Raw genomic sequence first — 17,450 nt, forward strand, 5'->3', positions numbered from 1 at the left:
ATGAACTCTGCATAAAAATGAAAAATAATTTTGTAAAAGTGATATTATGGGTTTTGGGGCAGTATAATTTTTTCAAAAAATATCTGATCTAATGCATATAAAATGATATCGTCAAACAGTGTTCAGAGCTTTGACACAATGGACGATTATTCTAAAGATTTTTTCTTATGCTTTGTTTTTTGGGCTCTCCTTCTACTCACTTGCATGTCATAACTTTTCATTATTTAACCATCAACCACATCATACTTCCTACATATTCAGATACACTTTGGTATCATGTTTATTATCAATATCCTCGACTGTAACGGGGGCTGTCATGTATCAGGGGTCGAGGTTAGAGAATTAGTATGCTTGGCAAATGTACAGTATGTTGTCTGTACTGTAACACCGTGTGATTTGGTATTTGAAAGTGTAACCAAAAAAAGATGACACAGTGCCTCTGCAAACAATTTGAACTCTGATCAAAATGTGCTGTTTAATCATAATGAAAAGAAAGTGCCCTTTAAAAAGAAGTCAGTATAAATTTGCTTTATTCACGATTCATTTCAGCTATATATTTGGGTTTGGTGTATATACACATATCATCATACACACACATGTTGATGGCATGATTAAACATTGTGTGATCAACATGCAGAAGATCAGAGAGGGACAGAGTCAAAATGTTTGAGTGCTTCTTCATAACCAATCCAAGGTTTCAAAGTTCACCAAACAAATTTTTCCCATTCAGAAAGACAGAAAATGGAGAAGGAAACGTAACCGGACAATAAATAAGTCAGTTTCCAAACAAGACAAAATCAGAGAAGGTAGTGACAGTACACGCGTTCAGAGGTTCATGAAATGAATTACAGTATGTAACATGACCGCACAACTTGCAAACGAGGAAAAAAAAATATTGTAGTTGACCAGTTCATTTTAACTAGTAGTGATTTACAAATGACAGTATTGTTCTCTCTACACACACAGGCGATCTCTGAGGTGTGGGTTTCCTTGAGTTATGTTCAGCTTCAGCTTTCATGCCCCTTTTACACAAAGTGAAATGAAAAGGGGGAAAGTGCAAAACTGGAGAGCTTAAGCACAAATTCATCCCACACACAAGTGAAGAAACATCACCAAACTCTGTGTATACGTGTCTTTAAAGCAGGACCTTAACTGCCGGTCTGAGCATCACAGTGGATCAATGTTGAACTTACAGTGTTGAATGCTGCATCTCTTCCAGTAGCAGTACATGAGCAGAAATGAGCTTTTAGTAACTTTAGGGTCTGGAAAATGAAATGCTTTGAGCTTTGAAAAGAGATGCAAACTGAAGAGAACAGTTTGTCATCGCTAGTATCGCTTCATTTTTACACTCAATCATTTTAAATGTAAATTGAAAAGATATCCAAGTAGCTGTTTGACTTCCTCAGCTTTTAATACTTGGAAATGGAAGTCTTTTTTTCACATCAACTAACGTGGAGCCAGCTGTCATCAGCTGTGAATTTAAAGGATCGGTTCATCCAAACAACAAATAAAGTATTTCAAACAAAATCTAAGTTTTGACACAACAGAATTCCACATGGTGCCCGAGCATTTCATCATTTTTCAAATCATATTTTCCCACATTTGGGTGAACTGACCCTTACTATAATTTCCAAAAACAAAGTAATATTGTTCAGATTTTATAAATAAACAGAACCGTGGGGGTCAAAAAAGAAACAGCTCAATGCCAAGGAAACTTCTTAACTCGTGATACCATTGAGGGGATCCTCTATAAAGGTTTAAGGCAGTTATAGTGATCAAAAAATATTCATCTCAACTATGGAGATAAAAAAAAAAAATCTCGAACAAGCAGAGAATTTGAAATCAACGTTTTAGAGCTGCAAAAATTCCCAGATAACACAATCTCAATTAACTAAATATGTATTTGGTACCTTTTAAGATTAAATAATTGGTCCAGTTTTACTGTAAGGAAGATGTTCAAACATTCTCTCTTACCTCTTCTCACTGGGCTTCTCATTTCTCTCTTTTATGTTACTTTATATCAAATATTTGCCATTTCATATAAATTCAACGATGAAGAAGACATACACCAATATCATTTCAATTTTTAGGGGAAACTGTGAAGGCTGTTTCATTTTTATGGACTTGTTCTGAAGACTACACCATAATTCAATCATAGGAGATAACCATCATTTGTAGCTCTTAAAGAGTTTCATATATTTAAATAATGATAAACAGAATAGCACTGAAATGATTGTGTCCAAAACTTGACCTGTATGAAATGAGATGGAACAAATCAGCCATACTAAAAGAATAAATATAGGATTAAACTCATGTTTAGACAGATTTTTGTCATGCTGAACCATTAAGTAGATAGTTGAGTGAAAAGAGCAGCCTGTTGTGACATCATGGCTTAAATTTGAGCATTGTGACTAAACAGAGTCCATGTGTTGACTCATAGCTAAGTGCCGTTAAGGCTAAATGCTCTGAATCGCTGGGCGACTCCAGAGAGATTTTCTGTAACAGTTGTGTGAGGGTGGATGTTGGAGAAACTCCTGCTGTACAAATATGCAAAATAATATTAATAAAATAATAATAATAATAATATTCAGGAAATGGAGATACTTGGTATGGTGGTCGCCTGTAGCCGTCCTGTTGTTTCTGGTTTTGCTTCTGTATTATTTCAGCAAACTGCAAGCTGACGCTGTTTGGCTTCACCTGTGTGTGTTTTCAGTCTGAGATGCCAGGGTTCGACTCCCCATGACTTTTAGCATTCAGCCTCTGTTGATTGCATTCTTGTGTGTCTGTATGCGAGTGTTTGAATCCTGTGGGTCAGAGTGAAGGTGGTCTGACAGCTCACACCCGAAGCTGTGAAGCGGTCTGTGTGTGGAGGGAGCGGGGGTCTCTGGAGGTATGTAATGGGTGTTCATGTTTACAGACATTTCTCAGTCCAGGGGGAGAGTGGGGCAGCCCTCACGCCTCTGGCTGTTCAGCAGTGAAGAGTTGCGGCGTGTCTGTGTTTAGTTTCAGTTCGTTGCATGATTACCCTCACATCTCCGGCTGCTCTGCAGTAACTGGCTGAGGTCGAGACTCAGGCGACTCGTAGCGCTGGTGGAAGTTTCTTTTCCTCAGCTTCTCTGGAGCTTTTCTCCACAAAACGATCTCCTAAACACACACGGGGACAGATCAATGACAACTGGCTGTTGAGACAAATGTAATATCTGGGGAGATAAAAGAATAAGTAGAAAACTAGAACAAAAAAGAACACAGGCTTGAGAATTTGTAGAATTATGGTTCATTAACCATTTATGTGTTGTAAACAGTGATGATCAATTTTGTAAGTGGAGCCTAATTGGAGGCAGAAAGTAAGCTAGCTGTAGCTTGTGGTCAGTTAACAACTGAAGTCCCAAGACAGTCTGGCTGCAGACCATTCATCTCTCGCAGACCATTCATCGCTCACAGACTGTCCATATGAGACGCTATACATCTCTGAACAGAAATACACACTAAAACTTACAAAATAAAATCGGATTCAACTTCTATTTAGGGTTAGGGTAAGAGTTAAGGTAATGGTTAAGGATACCAAAAGTTAAAAGTGAAAAACCTGACCTGCAAAAACTGATGACAAAATGTTTAAAAGCCAATTAAACATTCTATTTACAGGAAAAAGCTCTTCCTCCATGAAAATGTTTTAATGGAGCAAGCGCCGCTTACACAGGTCTGTTAGCTGCGTAAGCTACATAGAAAATGTAGCTATGGAGCCAACGTAGTTAACATAGCTTAAACTTAGCTCACAAAGCAGCTATGTAAACTGCGTAGACAGTTGTCTACGTAGCTACATTAGCCAATGTAACTACATGGCTTATGAGAAAATGTTTATCTCTGTTTTATTTATAACATATTGTTTAGTCTGTAATGTTTGCAATGTGGTTATTGCATCAATATAACTGCCAAGCTTTGTTTATAACCAAAGTTGGCTTAAAAAAAAAAAACAAAAATGCTGGAAATACTGGGATCAGAAAACTACGGTCTGCAGCCAGACCCCTCTCTAAAGTCATGGACTATTTAGACACCTTCTTTAATTATTTCCATAGATTGCCTGCAGCAGACTAGTTGTATTACAGTAACAAGCTAACTCTTAGTTGTGAAGTCAGATGAGCTAACACTCTGTGGATTTTAGCAAGGAACAGAGCAATAGGAAGCAAAGCTCACAGAGGAAGTAAACGTGAAGCATAAAGTGAGATGCACATCAGAAATGGAGGACCAACTTGTTGTTTCTTGTCAGCAACACAAGTGTTTCCTATGATGTGTCCTGTAAAACATACCCCAGACTAACAAGGAGAATTTGAACCAAAATAGCTACTGCAGAGGATGAAGGAGGTAGCTAACAGTTAGCCACAGGTTTAAGGAGAAAAATACTGCCTAGTGGTACGGTTTTAAGAGTGACCATGTTAAATGGTGACTTTCTGTGTGATGTGTGTGCTTCTTGCAGTTACGACAGAGGTTGAAAACCTAAAAAAAAAATCAACAGATATAACTTTATAAAAAGAACAAACAAACAAACAAATAAATAAAAAGAACAGACATGAAGACCTATTTATCAGGTAACTTTCCATTTTCAACATCCATTACAATTTTGATAAACACAAACACATTCAACATGTCGATAAAGTATTTAACCTTCTACCGAAATCCTGAAAAAGGAAAACTGCCATAAAATTTCACATCTATTTTTCTTTACATTTGATACATTAGGCATTTCTAGCAACTGATAATCCACTGGAGGATGATTTTAAAGCATTTATCAGATTGTGTCAAGGGGTTTTTAAGTAATTTATTGATTATATTGATTTGATGGATGTCTCATAAAAGTGCGTATCAGGTATGATACAATAGGCTTTAGTGTGTGTGAATTAGTAGGTGTCTTTTTTTGTCTCATTTGCACAGGTTTAACAAGTGCTTAAGCCATGCTATCCTCATGTGTTTCAGGCAAACTTTCTTTGTTAACATATCTATGCTAATTTTTTTCTTCAGCTATGTTAATTCCAGGGCGTACCAGCCAAACTATCTGTACAGCATAAAAAAAATGCGTAAAATGCATTTGCTTGCACACTGAACATCAAAGAGTCAATTTTAACATAATTTAGCCTGTCCTGTTGTGCAAATGCAAAGTTTGCTTGGTAGCAGTCACCTTATGTAATTTCCACACATAAAAAGTTCTTGGCAAAAAAATAGTAAATAAAAAAACTACATATACAGTTCTTAACAAATTTATTAGACCACCTGTCATATTTGTCTCAAAGACCATCCAGCATCATGAAGTGCTTTAATGCGGACTCTTTCATTTTCAGTGAGCTCTCCACATTTTACCATTTTAAAAAGGAATGAGGAATTTCAGACTGAATTCACCTAAACTTGAGCCGGCTCACTGGGCTTCTCTGAGAAGTCAGAAATTAATCAAGCATAACATTAAACCACTAAAACTCATTTTTCTCTTCAGGAATGCAAGTCAATAACTAAAATTTAACATATTAATCAAGAAATATTAATGTGCTTTACTATTTTTTCATTTTTTTGTAAATCAGTACATTTAAAAATTAATGGATAACAATAATAATTATATTTTAGCATTAAAAATATCATTTCGGTTAAAGAGCCTCTACATATTGGTGTATTAACCATTGCAGAAACATAAAAAAATGATTTTGGTAATTACCAATGCTGTTCATTTAGGGCAGCTGTGGCATAAACCTTACTTTGGTTAGGGTTAGGGTGGTCTAATAAATTTGTTAAGCACTGTAAATATATAAATTTGGGTGATAATTTTCTGAGTTTGTAGGCATGCTGTAAAAACAGCTACCAGCTAATTTTTGTATATTATTAGGTATGCTACCTGTTGTTTAAAGTATCTTCTGTCCTCTTCATCCACTAGCACCAGGTTAAGGAAGTAACGTACGGAAAACTTCTTGTTGACGTCCCTCATGGTGGGTGTCAAGTCATACCCTATAAGGAAAGAGAAGATTTGTATGCAATCATTCAAACTGCTGGTAAAAATGTGCATTTAGAGGTTTTGATAAGAAAAAAGTTTAAGAAGAAACAAATTATCTTCATTCACTGCCTCACGTTACAGAGGTTAAAGTAAAGCTACCATTCCAATGTTTACTTAGAAATCAAAATGAAAAGAGGACAGTAGCTTAAAGATGAAAGAAGATTAAGTACCTGCCAGAAACAGTCTGATGGGGATGGATTCTCCTTTAACTGGAGCACCATCCATGATCTCATACTTTGCAACCGTCTCCGTTTCTGTGGTCGTACTGGGACCTGAAAATAAGGACAACAATTACATGAAGTGAGAAGGAGAAGGTACAATAAAGTGGAGCAGAGCTGGCTGGTTTTATGCACCTATAGGGAAAAAAAAAGCATTGGACAAAGGAGAACACCAAACATTCATCATTTCACTCCTAAACAGAACAAAAAAAATTATGGATGACAAAGTTCAAACAGATGCTGCTTTAGTAAAACCCAACTTAATGTGTCTGCTCCACAGTACAGTGCTTAAGTCTTGAATCATGATTTGATTTTTTTGTTTTAATTTATGTGATATTAACTGATTATGCCATTACTTTTGGAAAGTGTCAGATTGGGAAGCTCTTTATTTTTCAGCATGACAAAATTAACGAGCACCTGCAAATGCAATGAAATATTTTTTTAGAGAGAAATAATTTAGTTTCTGTGTGCAAAGTGAAATAATTTAAACATCCAAACATAAAACTAGGATGTTTAGAAAAGATGTGTTAAAAATTCCTTGCTCTGTTTAACAGCACTTGGGAAATACTACTAAAGAAATTGTCATAAAGGTTCTAATAGTTTTGTCCTCCTCATCTGTAGATCTGGCTCCTGTTCCACACTTTACACCTCTACATCAAACCTTAAAGGGTCAATACAAAGCTTCTTATAAATGAATACAAGTGAGACAGTAGATCGAAGGTTTTCAGCAGTGAATCACAACAGCGACCAAAGGGAAGTAGAAGAAAATAAACTTTCTGACACCAGAACTGAGGTGCTTGTAAATGACAGGGTGGTCAGACAACACTCATTCTTAATTTAGTACAGCAGGAGCGGTCATAAAAACAAAAGAAAAACAAAATACAGCCTGACACCACGTTGCTGCTGCATTCACACGATTCCTCCTACAGTGCCAAAAACAGTCATATTATGCACGAGTTTCACCAAAGGTTTTCTTTGTTTATGGGGTTCACATTCATTTTTTTCACATAATATCTCTCCTCCACTTTAGGAAATTATTACAGTTTTGATTATTCACACAGAATATAATTAAATAAAAATGTTTGATCAATGTACAAAGGCATTTATGGTGAGCTCAGCCTGAACTATGACCAATAATGAGAATAAATGATGATTGTGTGAGAGCTGTCCAGGCTTCAATTACACATTAAGCTCAATTATGTGATTAAATACATGCAGGTGATAAATGTATGCTCAGTGACAAGAGAGCAAAGATGACCCCAGGACTTAATACTCTATAGGCAGTATTGGATCAATGTGACAGGGAGAGGAATAAAAGCCAAAATAAAAAGAACTCTTGGAGGTGAGGCAAGACTAAACTTTTGCTTGTAGATGTAATTTTTTTTTCTTTAATTGTTTTTTAAATTTCTATTGTTTTTGGTAGCGCCTTAGCAAAAAGACTGAAAAATAAATATTAAAACTTCGCAAACAAAGAAGCTAATAGTGTCCCTCGACTTTTTCACTGTAATGTATTTAAGTCTCAGTGGACACTGACTAGCCAGGATCATTACCTATGCCTGTTATCTCCTTCTTGATGAGCTGCAGCTCCATGTGTTGGATTTTGATCCTGACCAACAGGAAGTAGATCTTCCCAACGATCACGTCTTTCAGGTGGTATCTAACAAACACACACATCAAGAGAAGCTGCTTATGATGTCTTAAAGGCAGGTCAATTATGATTTGAGGGATTAGATAATAACACAAACATTTCAGTGGCTTTGCTCTTACTTTGACTTGTTGTATTCAAACTCAATGTGCAGGCAGTCTTCTATGCCAACCTCCATCTTGATGGAGTTGTTGACGTCTGGATAGGTGGCTAACTGGTGGACAATCAGCTCGTATTCCTTCACTAAGTCAGACAGACGACGAACTATTGTCACCCTGAGGAAATACCTATGAAAAGAATACACACAGACAACAGAAACTGTGAGAATTAAATTAACATGATGCACACTGTGTTTTTATTTATAGCTGTTTCAGCACTGCTTTAATTTAACACGGTCCATGTATAATGCATATGGGGAAAAACATATTGAACTGTGAGTGAGACAACTTTTACAAACCTTCCATTCCCTCTTTAGTCAGAACTGGGCTGTTTCTAAGACATATTACTCAAAACATGTGGCTACAATTATTCAAATACTGAAAAATCTTCAAATAAAGTTAACTCAGAGACTTCAACATCAAATGACTATTTTTAGCTGGTCTTTGTCTCGTTTTCTTATAAGGCAAAGGTAGTAAATGAAAAATTTTAGTCCTAGCTTTTGTGGATGAAATTAACACTGATCAGAAGGCAGAATCCTTATATCACATAATGCTGATGGACAACATAAAAAATTGTGATTCTTAAAGTCTGTTTAAAGCAATATCAGAAATTGGAGTCTAAACAATAACATACTTCCTACGTAAGAAAAAGGTTTCTACTTCTATAAAAAGGTGAAAAGATTGAGAACTACGAGTTAGCTCTGGATGTAGACAGTATCACTTGTGGATTCAGGTTTTTTATAGGCAAGGCAGCACATTCCTACTTCCCATGCGCTGTAATGAAATGAAAGCACCAAGTGCTTTACCATCTTTGGTTCTCCACCATGATTATGAGTTACTACAAGATCTGTCATTACAGTCTACAGTTACAGTGCCAATAAGAAGTACTCAACCCCTTGGATATTTTACCCTTTGACTGAATTTAAAATCAATCATGGTCAATATAATTTGGCTTTTCTAACAAAAAATGCAATAAAAAAGCTCTTCAATGTCAAAGTTAAAACAGATTTCTACAGACTAATGTCAATTAAATAAAAATATGTGAAATGTAAAATAAGAGACTGCATAATTATCACCCTGTCAAGTCCATATTTAGTAGCTGTGCCTTTGGCTGCAATGACAGCACTGAGTCTGGGTGGATAGGTCTCAATCAGGCTTGGACATCTGGACATTGAAATTTTACTCCATTCTCCTTTCCAAAACTGCTCAAGCTCTGTCAGGTTACACAGGGATCAGGTGTGAACAGCCCTTTTCAAGTCCAGTCCCCATTCTCGTTTGGATTGAGGTCTAGGCTATGACTCAGCCACTCCAGAACATTCATCTTGTTGTCTTTAAAACATTTATGTGTTTTGCTAGAAAACAAATCTTCTCCCAAACCATACTTCTCTTATAGACTGAATGAGATCGTCCTCCAGGATTTGCCTATATTTTGCAACATTCATTTTACCCTCTACCTACAGTGGGGATGGTGTGTTTGTGGTGATGTGCAGTGTTTGTTGTCTGCCAAACATAGCATCTTGTCTGATGGACAAAAAGCACTGTTTTGGTCTCATCAGATCACTTTCTCCCACTTGATCATGTAGTCATCCACATGCCTTTTGGCAAACTCTAGTCAAGATTTAATGAGTTTCCCTCAACCGTGTCTTTCTCTTTGCCACTCTCCCATAAAACTTTGGCTGGTGAAGAGCCCAGGCAACAGCTGTTGTATGTAGAGTCTCTCCCATCTCAGCTGCTGAAGCTTGTAACTCCCTCAGAGTAGTCATAGGTGTCTTGGTGGCCTCTCTTACTAGTCTCCTTTTTGCACAGTCACTCAGTTTGTGGGGACGGCCTGATAGGCAGATTTACACACATGCCATATTTCTTCCATCTCTTTATGATGAATTTCACTTAACTCAGGTGGATGTTCAGTGCATTGGAAATGTTTTTGTATCCATCCCCTGACTCTTACTATCCAGTAACCTTTTCTCTAAATTCCTCAGAGTGTTCTTTTGTCTTCATGGTATAATGGTAGCCAGGAATACTGATTAACCAGTAACTGGACCTTCCAGACACAGGTGTGTTTATATTACAATCATTGGAGGCACATTCAATGAACTCAGGTGATTCCCGTTTCATTAAATATGAGACTACTAGCACCAATTTGCTGGATCTCTGCTGAATTAGTTCAGCCACTGTAAAGGGCGTAAGTATTTATGCAATCATTTATTTTCCCTTACCTGACATTACTTTATAGAAATCTGTTTTCAATTTGACATTTAAGAGTTTTTACTTTTTTTTCTGTCCAAGAAGCCAAATCATATGACGATGATTAATTTAGAAAACCAATAAAAGGGTAAAACATCCAAGGGGATGGATTTTTTTTTTTTTTATTACATTTGGCACATTTGCACACCCACAGCATCCAAGAGCAATGATTTTTTTTTCATTATTTTGAAACTTATTTTTATACACTTGATAATTATTTTCATTTTTGAAGCTTGGTCTGGTGAATGAGTCTTCTGTTGTATAACAAACAAAATTACATACTTTTATTGATTTACACAGACTTGTACATCTAATTATTTAACCTGTAGCCAGAAAGATGTGATCTTCTCTACATGATTAATAAAATGAGTCATCAGTATTAGAGAATTATATGTAAATAAGTGAATCAATGTTTAAAATGGACCGTGCTGATCCCAGTACCAGTTACATCAATATATTTTGATTGATAAAAGACATAAGGTCAAGATAAGCTGCAGTTATGAGTAGAATTGCATCAAAAACATGGATTATAACCATCCCTCTGTGATTAATAGGAAAACAGAACCCGTGATAGGATTTTTGAGATCTGGTATAATAAATATACCTTAGCCTGACATTGGCTCCAGTGTAGGACTCGTAGGGCTTCTCCACCTGCATGAACTCAAAGTCGTAGCTCCTGTTCTGGGCAAGCTCTCCAGGTAGAGCCAACTCTTTCACCAAGTCCACAAACTCGTGGGTGTTACTTTTATCAGAGAAAAGCTCTGAAACAACAGACAGCAGACAACAGGGTGGATTTACACTTCTTAGTGGTCTGTGTGGTTTTTAACTCAAAGGGGTTGAGTCACACAGTATCAAAGTTTACAGTTTCATTTCAGGATTTCATTCTCTTTCAACACGTTGCCTCGTTACACTACTCCCTCTGCAAATACAGTGGGAGGAGGGTGTAGCTCCACTACGGCAGGCTGCACATGACGACCACATGCTCTGTTAAACCCTTTTAGCCACATGAGAAAGCAAGCGGTCAATTGTTGACAAGTCGTTTTCCAGCTGTAAAGAACAAAGTACCTTTTGCAATTCCAATATTTCACAGAGTTAGCTGCACAATGTAATCCCCTGATAAGTAGAATATATCTGTAAGTACAGCTGCGTTCATGTCAAATCAGTTAAGGAGTTTTTTTACTCATAACAGAGAGATTATTTAGTCTCACCTATCTGTCCAACAAACTCGATGCGAATGCCCTGATGCTCCAGACGCTTTCCTCCCTGCTTCACATTCAGATTTACCTGCAGAACAGAAACTTGATCAGATAGTTCAACAAATCCATGGACACAAATGCTATGGAGTGTATACAACTTTAAAAAGGAGAACTAGAACTAAAATCAGCTGGTACCATATTTAGACATTTCAGACTAGTGTGCAAACAGTTTCAGCTCTTCACAAACACAAACTTGGTGACTGCACATGAAGAACAGGCAATCATGAAAGCTTCCCGAGAGAAATCAATAGTGGAGAGTCCCCAAACTACTCAAATAAAGCTGATGTATCAGCAGACATGTCTGTAAATCCTACGCATAGATGGTCGACCTTCTCCTAAAATCAGAACAAATCTTGCACACACTGTAAAAGAAGCTTAATTTCCCTCTGGGCTCAGCTAAAGAGAAGATCCCAAAATAGTCTGCAGAGGAGTCCATTCTGTGCTGACTGGGTGCTGTTAACTTTAAAATTAAATGACAGCTAATTTAAGCCATTACGTTTGTGTGTAGCAACCCTTTAATGAACTCTGTGAAGGCCTGCATTTTACTATTATATTGTTAACTCAGCTCACCTTGCCAGACACAGACTCTCCATCGTAGAATAGGTAGTGTTTCTCCACTTTTCCATCTTCTGTCTTCAGCTCGGCTGTTTTTCTGTTCTCTGCATCGTTCAGCAGAACGTCTATCTCACATACTGGACCAAACAAACCCCCTAGGAAACTCTGAATGAAACAAAAAGCATACCATACAAATCAGTGTCACTTTTAAAAATTAAACAGTCAACGGGTAGTATGAAGAATGAACACACCAACTTATTTCAAACAGCAGTCAGTAAACAAGGATGTGATATGTAAGACCCTTGCTAAATTCCTACAAATTTTCAAAAATATTTGTGACAAAAATGTGACTACTGCTTCAAAAAACCATAAAATGATGACTTTTTGTGAAGAAACTTGGTAACAATTGAGTATGACTGTATAAATTTACTAACACTTTGTGTGCACATTTTTCATTGTGATTTGTCTTGTTATAGCCATTTTATCTTTCCTCATGGAGTGAGAAAAGCAGTTGAAAAACATTTTAATATGCCTTGACTCAGACAACTAAATCAGTCAGTATTTTAATTGTTTTAGCATGTTTTGTTTACATGCTCTGAGCAACTAAATGCAGTCCATGCCCTCTGAATCACATGTGTCGATCCCATATTATGACTTAAGGCTCATGGGTGTACCAAACCCTGAAGAGCAGGTTTCAAACTCAAAATGAGGCCATCTGAGGGATGTCTAATTCTCTTTTTTTAAATACTGATCACTTTGACTTTGATAACTCCAAGTGTGAGAAGTTCCAACTTTTAATATGTTGGAGATTTCCAGTTGAAAGGTCTTGAACAACAGGAAATAACAAAAAAAAAGACTTGAGGAAAATAGAGGGAGCAATCTATGCAGATCTGTGGCAAGCATCCATCATGACTATTTTGATAGAAGACTATGCGACTGACACACAATGATAGATTATTCTGTTTGATTTAGACAAACATGTCAAGACTAGAGATGCACTGATGGTGAAAATTAGGTTGTTACACAATTTAACATAAAAGCTCAGCCGCTTGCAGATACTGATATCAGTGTTTTTCATCACTTTTTAAAATGCATTTCTCCCACTACACCAACATTTGATCTACATTTCAACCATGAAAATAAATAAGAGTTTTTTTCAGCAGGTCAGCCTTTCTCAACCAGGCATCCTTTGCTGCTGTGCACTGTAAGGGGTGCTTTAAAAATGCTCTAAAAATCAACCAAAAATAACCAATGTGCAGATCATTAGCTGCCCCAGTGTAAATAATCAAAGTTTCCTCATATGCCCTTTTCCTGAAATCACATCAGCATCAGGGTATGCAAATAAATGAGTTTACACCACTTCAGCAGGTGTGCCAAAAGTGTGTTTTGAGGTCTAAGTGACCATTCTGTATAAAAGTGATATTTCAATGTTTTAAGAAACTGCTTAGAGGTTGATTTTGTTAATCCTATTACCACATGAATCCTCCAGCAGTCAAAGGAATTGGGGCTGATTTGGGAAAATAATGTAACTGCAATTTTTCCCCCAAAACTGCGATAACAATTTCATATGTGATTATTTTTTAAGTTCCGCATCTTACGATTTTTTTTTTTTTTCTAATTGGGACTAATCCCATCCTTTATGTCCTTTCAGCACACTTCAGTTAAGCAATGCCAGTGTCTCCGGAGATTTAAAATAGGTCCACACCAGTGCTCCTTAATGTCCCGTTTCACTTTAAAAACTCACGAACACCTTAGTGGGCAAGTCAAAAGTCATCTGAACCTTGTATTTCCTTTACAATCCATAACAAGTTCCGTTTTTCTGTGGTTAAGTTCATGTTAAAATCCATGATCTAACAAGGCACACTTCGACAATAAACTTCTTAAGGCACACAACAAAAAAGACTTACAAAACTGAGGAGTCAGCACTCAAAAATATTTTTAAATAGTGTTATTTCTAGGCAAGACAATGGCCAATAGTTGTGACAACACTGAAGAACACCACAAGTGGAAACGCCTCTATTGTGGCTTTAGAAACAAATCTACTTCAAAATGAGATTTTTGAGTGCCGAATCCTCCTTTTTTAATACATTTTGACTGGGGTGACTTGATATTTTTGACATTTTCAAAGGTTGCTCGAGAGAATAAAGGTTTAGAAAAGCTGCGATATGTGAACTCTTCTGCCCAGTAAATAAACCTCAGATCTGATTCAGCAGTTAGGTATTCTAGATGCCAGGATTAAATTGACAGGACACAAGAGATAAACACTGCCTATTCATATCTGTTCATTCCACATCATTTGCCAGTGAGTGATTTTTGTAAACATGGTCAAAACTGGTCAATGCTGAGATTAAGCTGAATCACTGGTGAATCGCCAGACAAGAGACTGAGGCTGCTTTCTCAAAGACACTTTAAAAGTTTAACACATAAATGTGATATCCCTGAGGACTGACAGGTGGGTAAAGCACCATGCAACACAAACACCACCTAGGCTTGTCAAACCATAATAATACCTATTTGGGCGTCATGCCAACAAAAATAGAACCCACCCATTATTGTGCAATTCCCTTCTACCTGCACGAGATTGCATTTTATGGTGGATTCTTTCCTCTCCTATGCTCATCTTTTGAGACTAGGTTTTGTTTTATTTTGGTACTTTCTGATGCTATAGAAAATTTCAAATAACAGAGAGGGTATCACTTTAAACACATGTTAAGATGGCTTTGTATCAAAGGTAATCACAGCCCCACGTTTATACCATGTAAAGCTGAGCAGTCAACCAAATTCAACTAAGAGTCTTGATATTTCTAAGCTTGGTTTATCGCTCATATTCATCTGCAAGGATTTTTCCTCTTGACTGGCGCATATGCTTTAGCGGGCAGCAAATCGAAACCCAACCCAATCACTGAGACATCAGTAAGAGCTCATGCTTATTTAAGTAAAAGTGAGATGTTTTGATTTATAAGATCCTGCAGAGGGGTGCATTTATTCCTAGTGGTAACCTCAAGAGCAACAGATCTACAAAACTGCAAATGTCATGGTAAACGCAGCAATACTGCATCAGTCAGTGAAAGTTAGGCTTACTGCTGAAATCTGAAACTGAAATAGTTGTAAAGCATTGTCCTCTCGTCAAACCCTGAAACCCAAAGTTAGACTGTATATTTATCATGTAGTAATCCGACATGCATGATGTGACATACGGTACAACTTCTCGTCAAATTGCGCGAACAAATAAAGCTATCAAACAGTAACATATGTCTCTTCAGCCTCCCTGCAGTTCCTCATTCATAACACAAAAACAAACTCTAGGTGGTTAAATAGTTACTGAACACTTGAAGTTGCTATCCTCGTTAGCAGAAACGGTAGTTTTAGCTCAAACATCAGTGAGAAAGCAGAGACGGCCTTGGTCTGATGCTAACACCGCTAGCTTTCCCGTCAAACAACAAATGTTGAAAATCAGCTGACAAATACACACGAGTCGGCGATAATGCAGGGTTTTTCTTGAATCAGACCACAAGTACATCTCCAAGTAATCGGAGCAGCTGATGGATGTTTTATCACTCACCATGTCTGCTGTGTGGACAGTTGAAGCTAACAGCTAGCCTCGCTCCGTGCAGCCTGTCTGTCTGAACCAGGAGGTAGTATCAAGCCTCAGCGTCATGTGACCCGGGTCACCTGTCTGCGTGCATGGGCAGGGCCAACAAATAACCCATTTACATCAAACACTCTGCTAAAAATTTATAGACAAATCTACCAACTCACTTCAAATTTATTCCCTCTGTCAGTACCAAACATTGTTTGCAATGCCTGTCCATATGATGGCCCTCTTGAGCACTGTTCTCTAGTTGTTGATCCAACTTTGACAGAAGCACATTGCATTCACATGAGAATTTTTTTGTTGTTTCTCTGAGAATTTTTTTCCTCTGATTTTCAGAGTTACATTTTTCGGTTTTCTGGGTTAGTGACATCTGTATGTCGTAATTTAGAGGTGGTGGATGGACTCAGAAACACGGAAACAAATCTAACTCAGATAAACAATTATTCAACTTAAAAGAACAGAGAAAAGAGAAACAGAAGATATATATATTATGCCATTAACTTAGAATAACAGAGCTAATACATTTCATGTGACTGCAATTTGCATCTGTAAATTTTGGACAATAGTTAAAGAATAACAGAAAAAAAATTCTAGAAAAGCAAGAGGATATACATTCATACAATAAACGTGACTGCTGCTGCTGTACCTTGCACATTTCATTAATTTCAACAAGATGTCATAAAAGTATGTTCACAGTGGGCTTCCATACATTTTAAATAATGCCCTTGATTACAATTGTCCTGGATTTTCATCATTGTTGGTCATTATAGTGCATTCATATTTTGGTTTATTCATATCAGTCTTGTATGATGTGTTTACAGGTGCATCTCAAAAAATAGAATATCATGTAAAAGTTCATTTTCCCCCGTGATTTACTATAGACAGTTAAACTTTACAAATTGTAGATATATCATACAAAGTGAAATATTCCTTTATATTCCTTTAGTCCATAGACTTTTTGGCCTTAATCTTGATGATTACGGCTTACAGCTTATGAAAATCTAAAATCCACCATCTCAAAATATTAGAATATTGTGTAAAGTCTAATTTGCAAAGGTTTCCTGAGCCTTCATTCCCTTTGGTTCAACACACACAACCACATGGGGGAGACTGCTGACTTGTCAAATGTCCAGATGATAATCATCACCACCCTCCAAAAGGAAGGTAAGCCACAGACAGTCATTGCTGAAAGGGCAGGCTGTTCTCAGAGGCTGTGTCAAAGCAAGGAGAGTTGACTGGAAGGGAACAATGTGGTAAGAAAAGGTGGGGTGCTATGTCATCTGCTGCTGGTTGACTGTGCTTTATCAAGTCCAGAGTCAACACTGTCAGCCATCTACCAGGAGATTTTAGAGCACTTCATGCTTCCATCTGCTAAGAAGCTTTGTGGATATGATTTCCTTTTCCAGCAGGACTTGGCACCTGCCCACAGTAAAGCCAAAACTACCAAAAACTGATTTGTTGACCATGATATTATTGTGCTTGATTGGCCTGCCAACTGGCCTAACCTGAACCCAATAGAGAATCTCTGGGGAAATGTCAAAAGGAAGATGAGAGACACCAGACTCAACAATACAGATGAGCTGAAGGCTGCTATCAAAGTAACCTGGACTTCATGACACCTCAGCAGTGCCACATACTGAGTGGCTCTGTGCCACATTGCATTTATGCAGTAATTTGTGCCGAAAGAGCTCCAATCAAGTGCTGAGTGTATAAATGAGCAGAATTTTCTAGGACGTCAACATTTCTGTACA

The 17,450-nt window shown here is 37.2% G+C and overlaps 1 protein-coding gene across 1 annotated transcript; it reads right to left on the minus strand.

Moving 5' to 3' along the window:
* Positions 1–513: 513 nt before the first annotated feature.
* Positions 514–15,750, minus strand: vps26a (VPS26, retromer complex component A). The gene is made up of 9 exons (XM_041790639.1): positions 15,667–15,750; positions 12,120–12,269; positions 11,502–11,577; positions 10,898–11,054; positions 8,014–8,178; positions 7,797–7,903; positions 6,199–6,300; positions 5,873–5,982; positions 514–3,144 (listed from the first exon to the last, which is right to left on the minus strand). Exons 1-9 carry the CDS (start codon positions 15,667–15,669, stop codon positions 3,028–3,030), a joined length of 987 nt encoding a protein of 328 aa, XP_041646573.1. The 5' UTR covers positions 15,670–15,750; the 3' UTR covers positions 514–3,027.
* Between the last annotated feature and the right edge of the window lie 1,700 nt (positions 15,751–17,450).

This window comes from Cheilinus undulatus, linkage group 1 (genome assembly GCF_018320785.1).
Source record: "Cheilinus undulatus linkage group 1, ASM1832078v1, whole genome shotgun sequence".
Classification (NCBI taxonomy): Eukaryota; Metazoa; Chordata; class Actinopteri; order Labriformes; family Labridae; genus Cheilinus; species Cheilinus undulatus.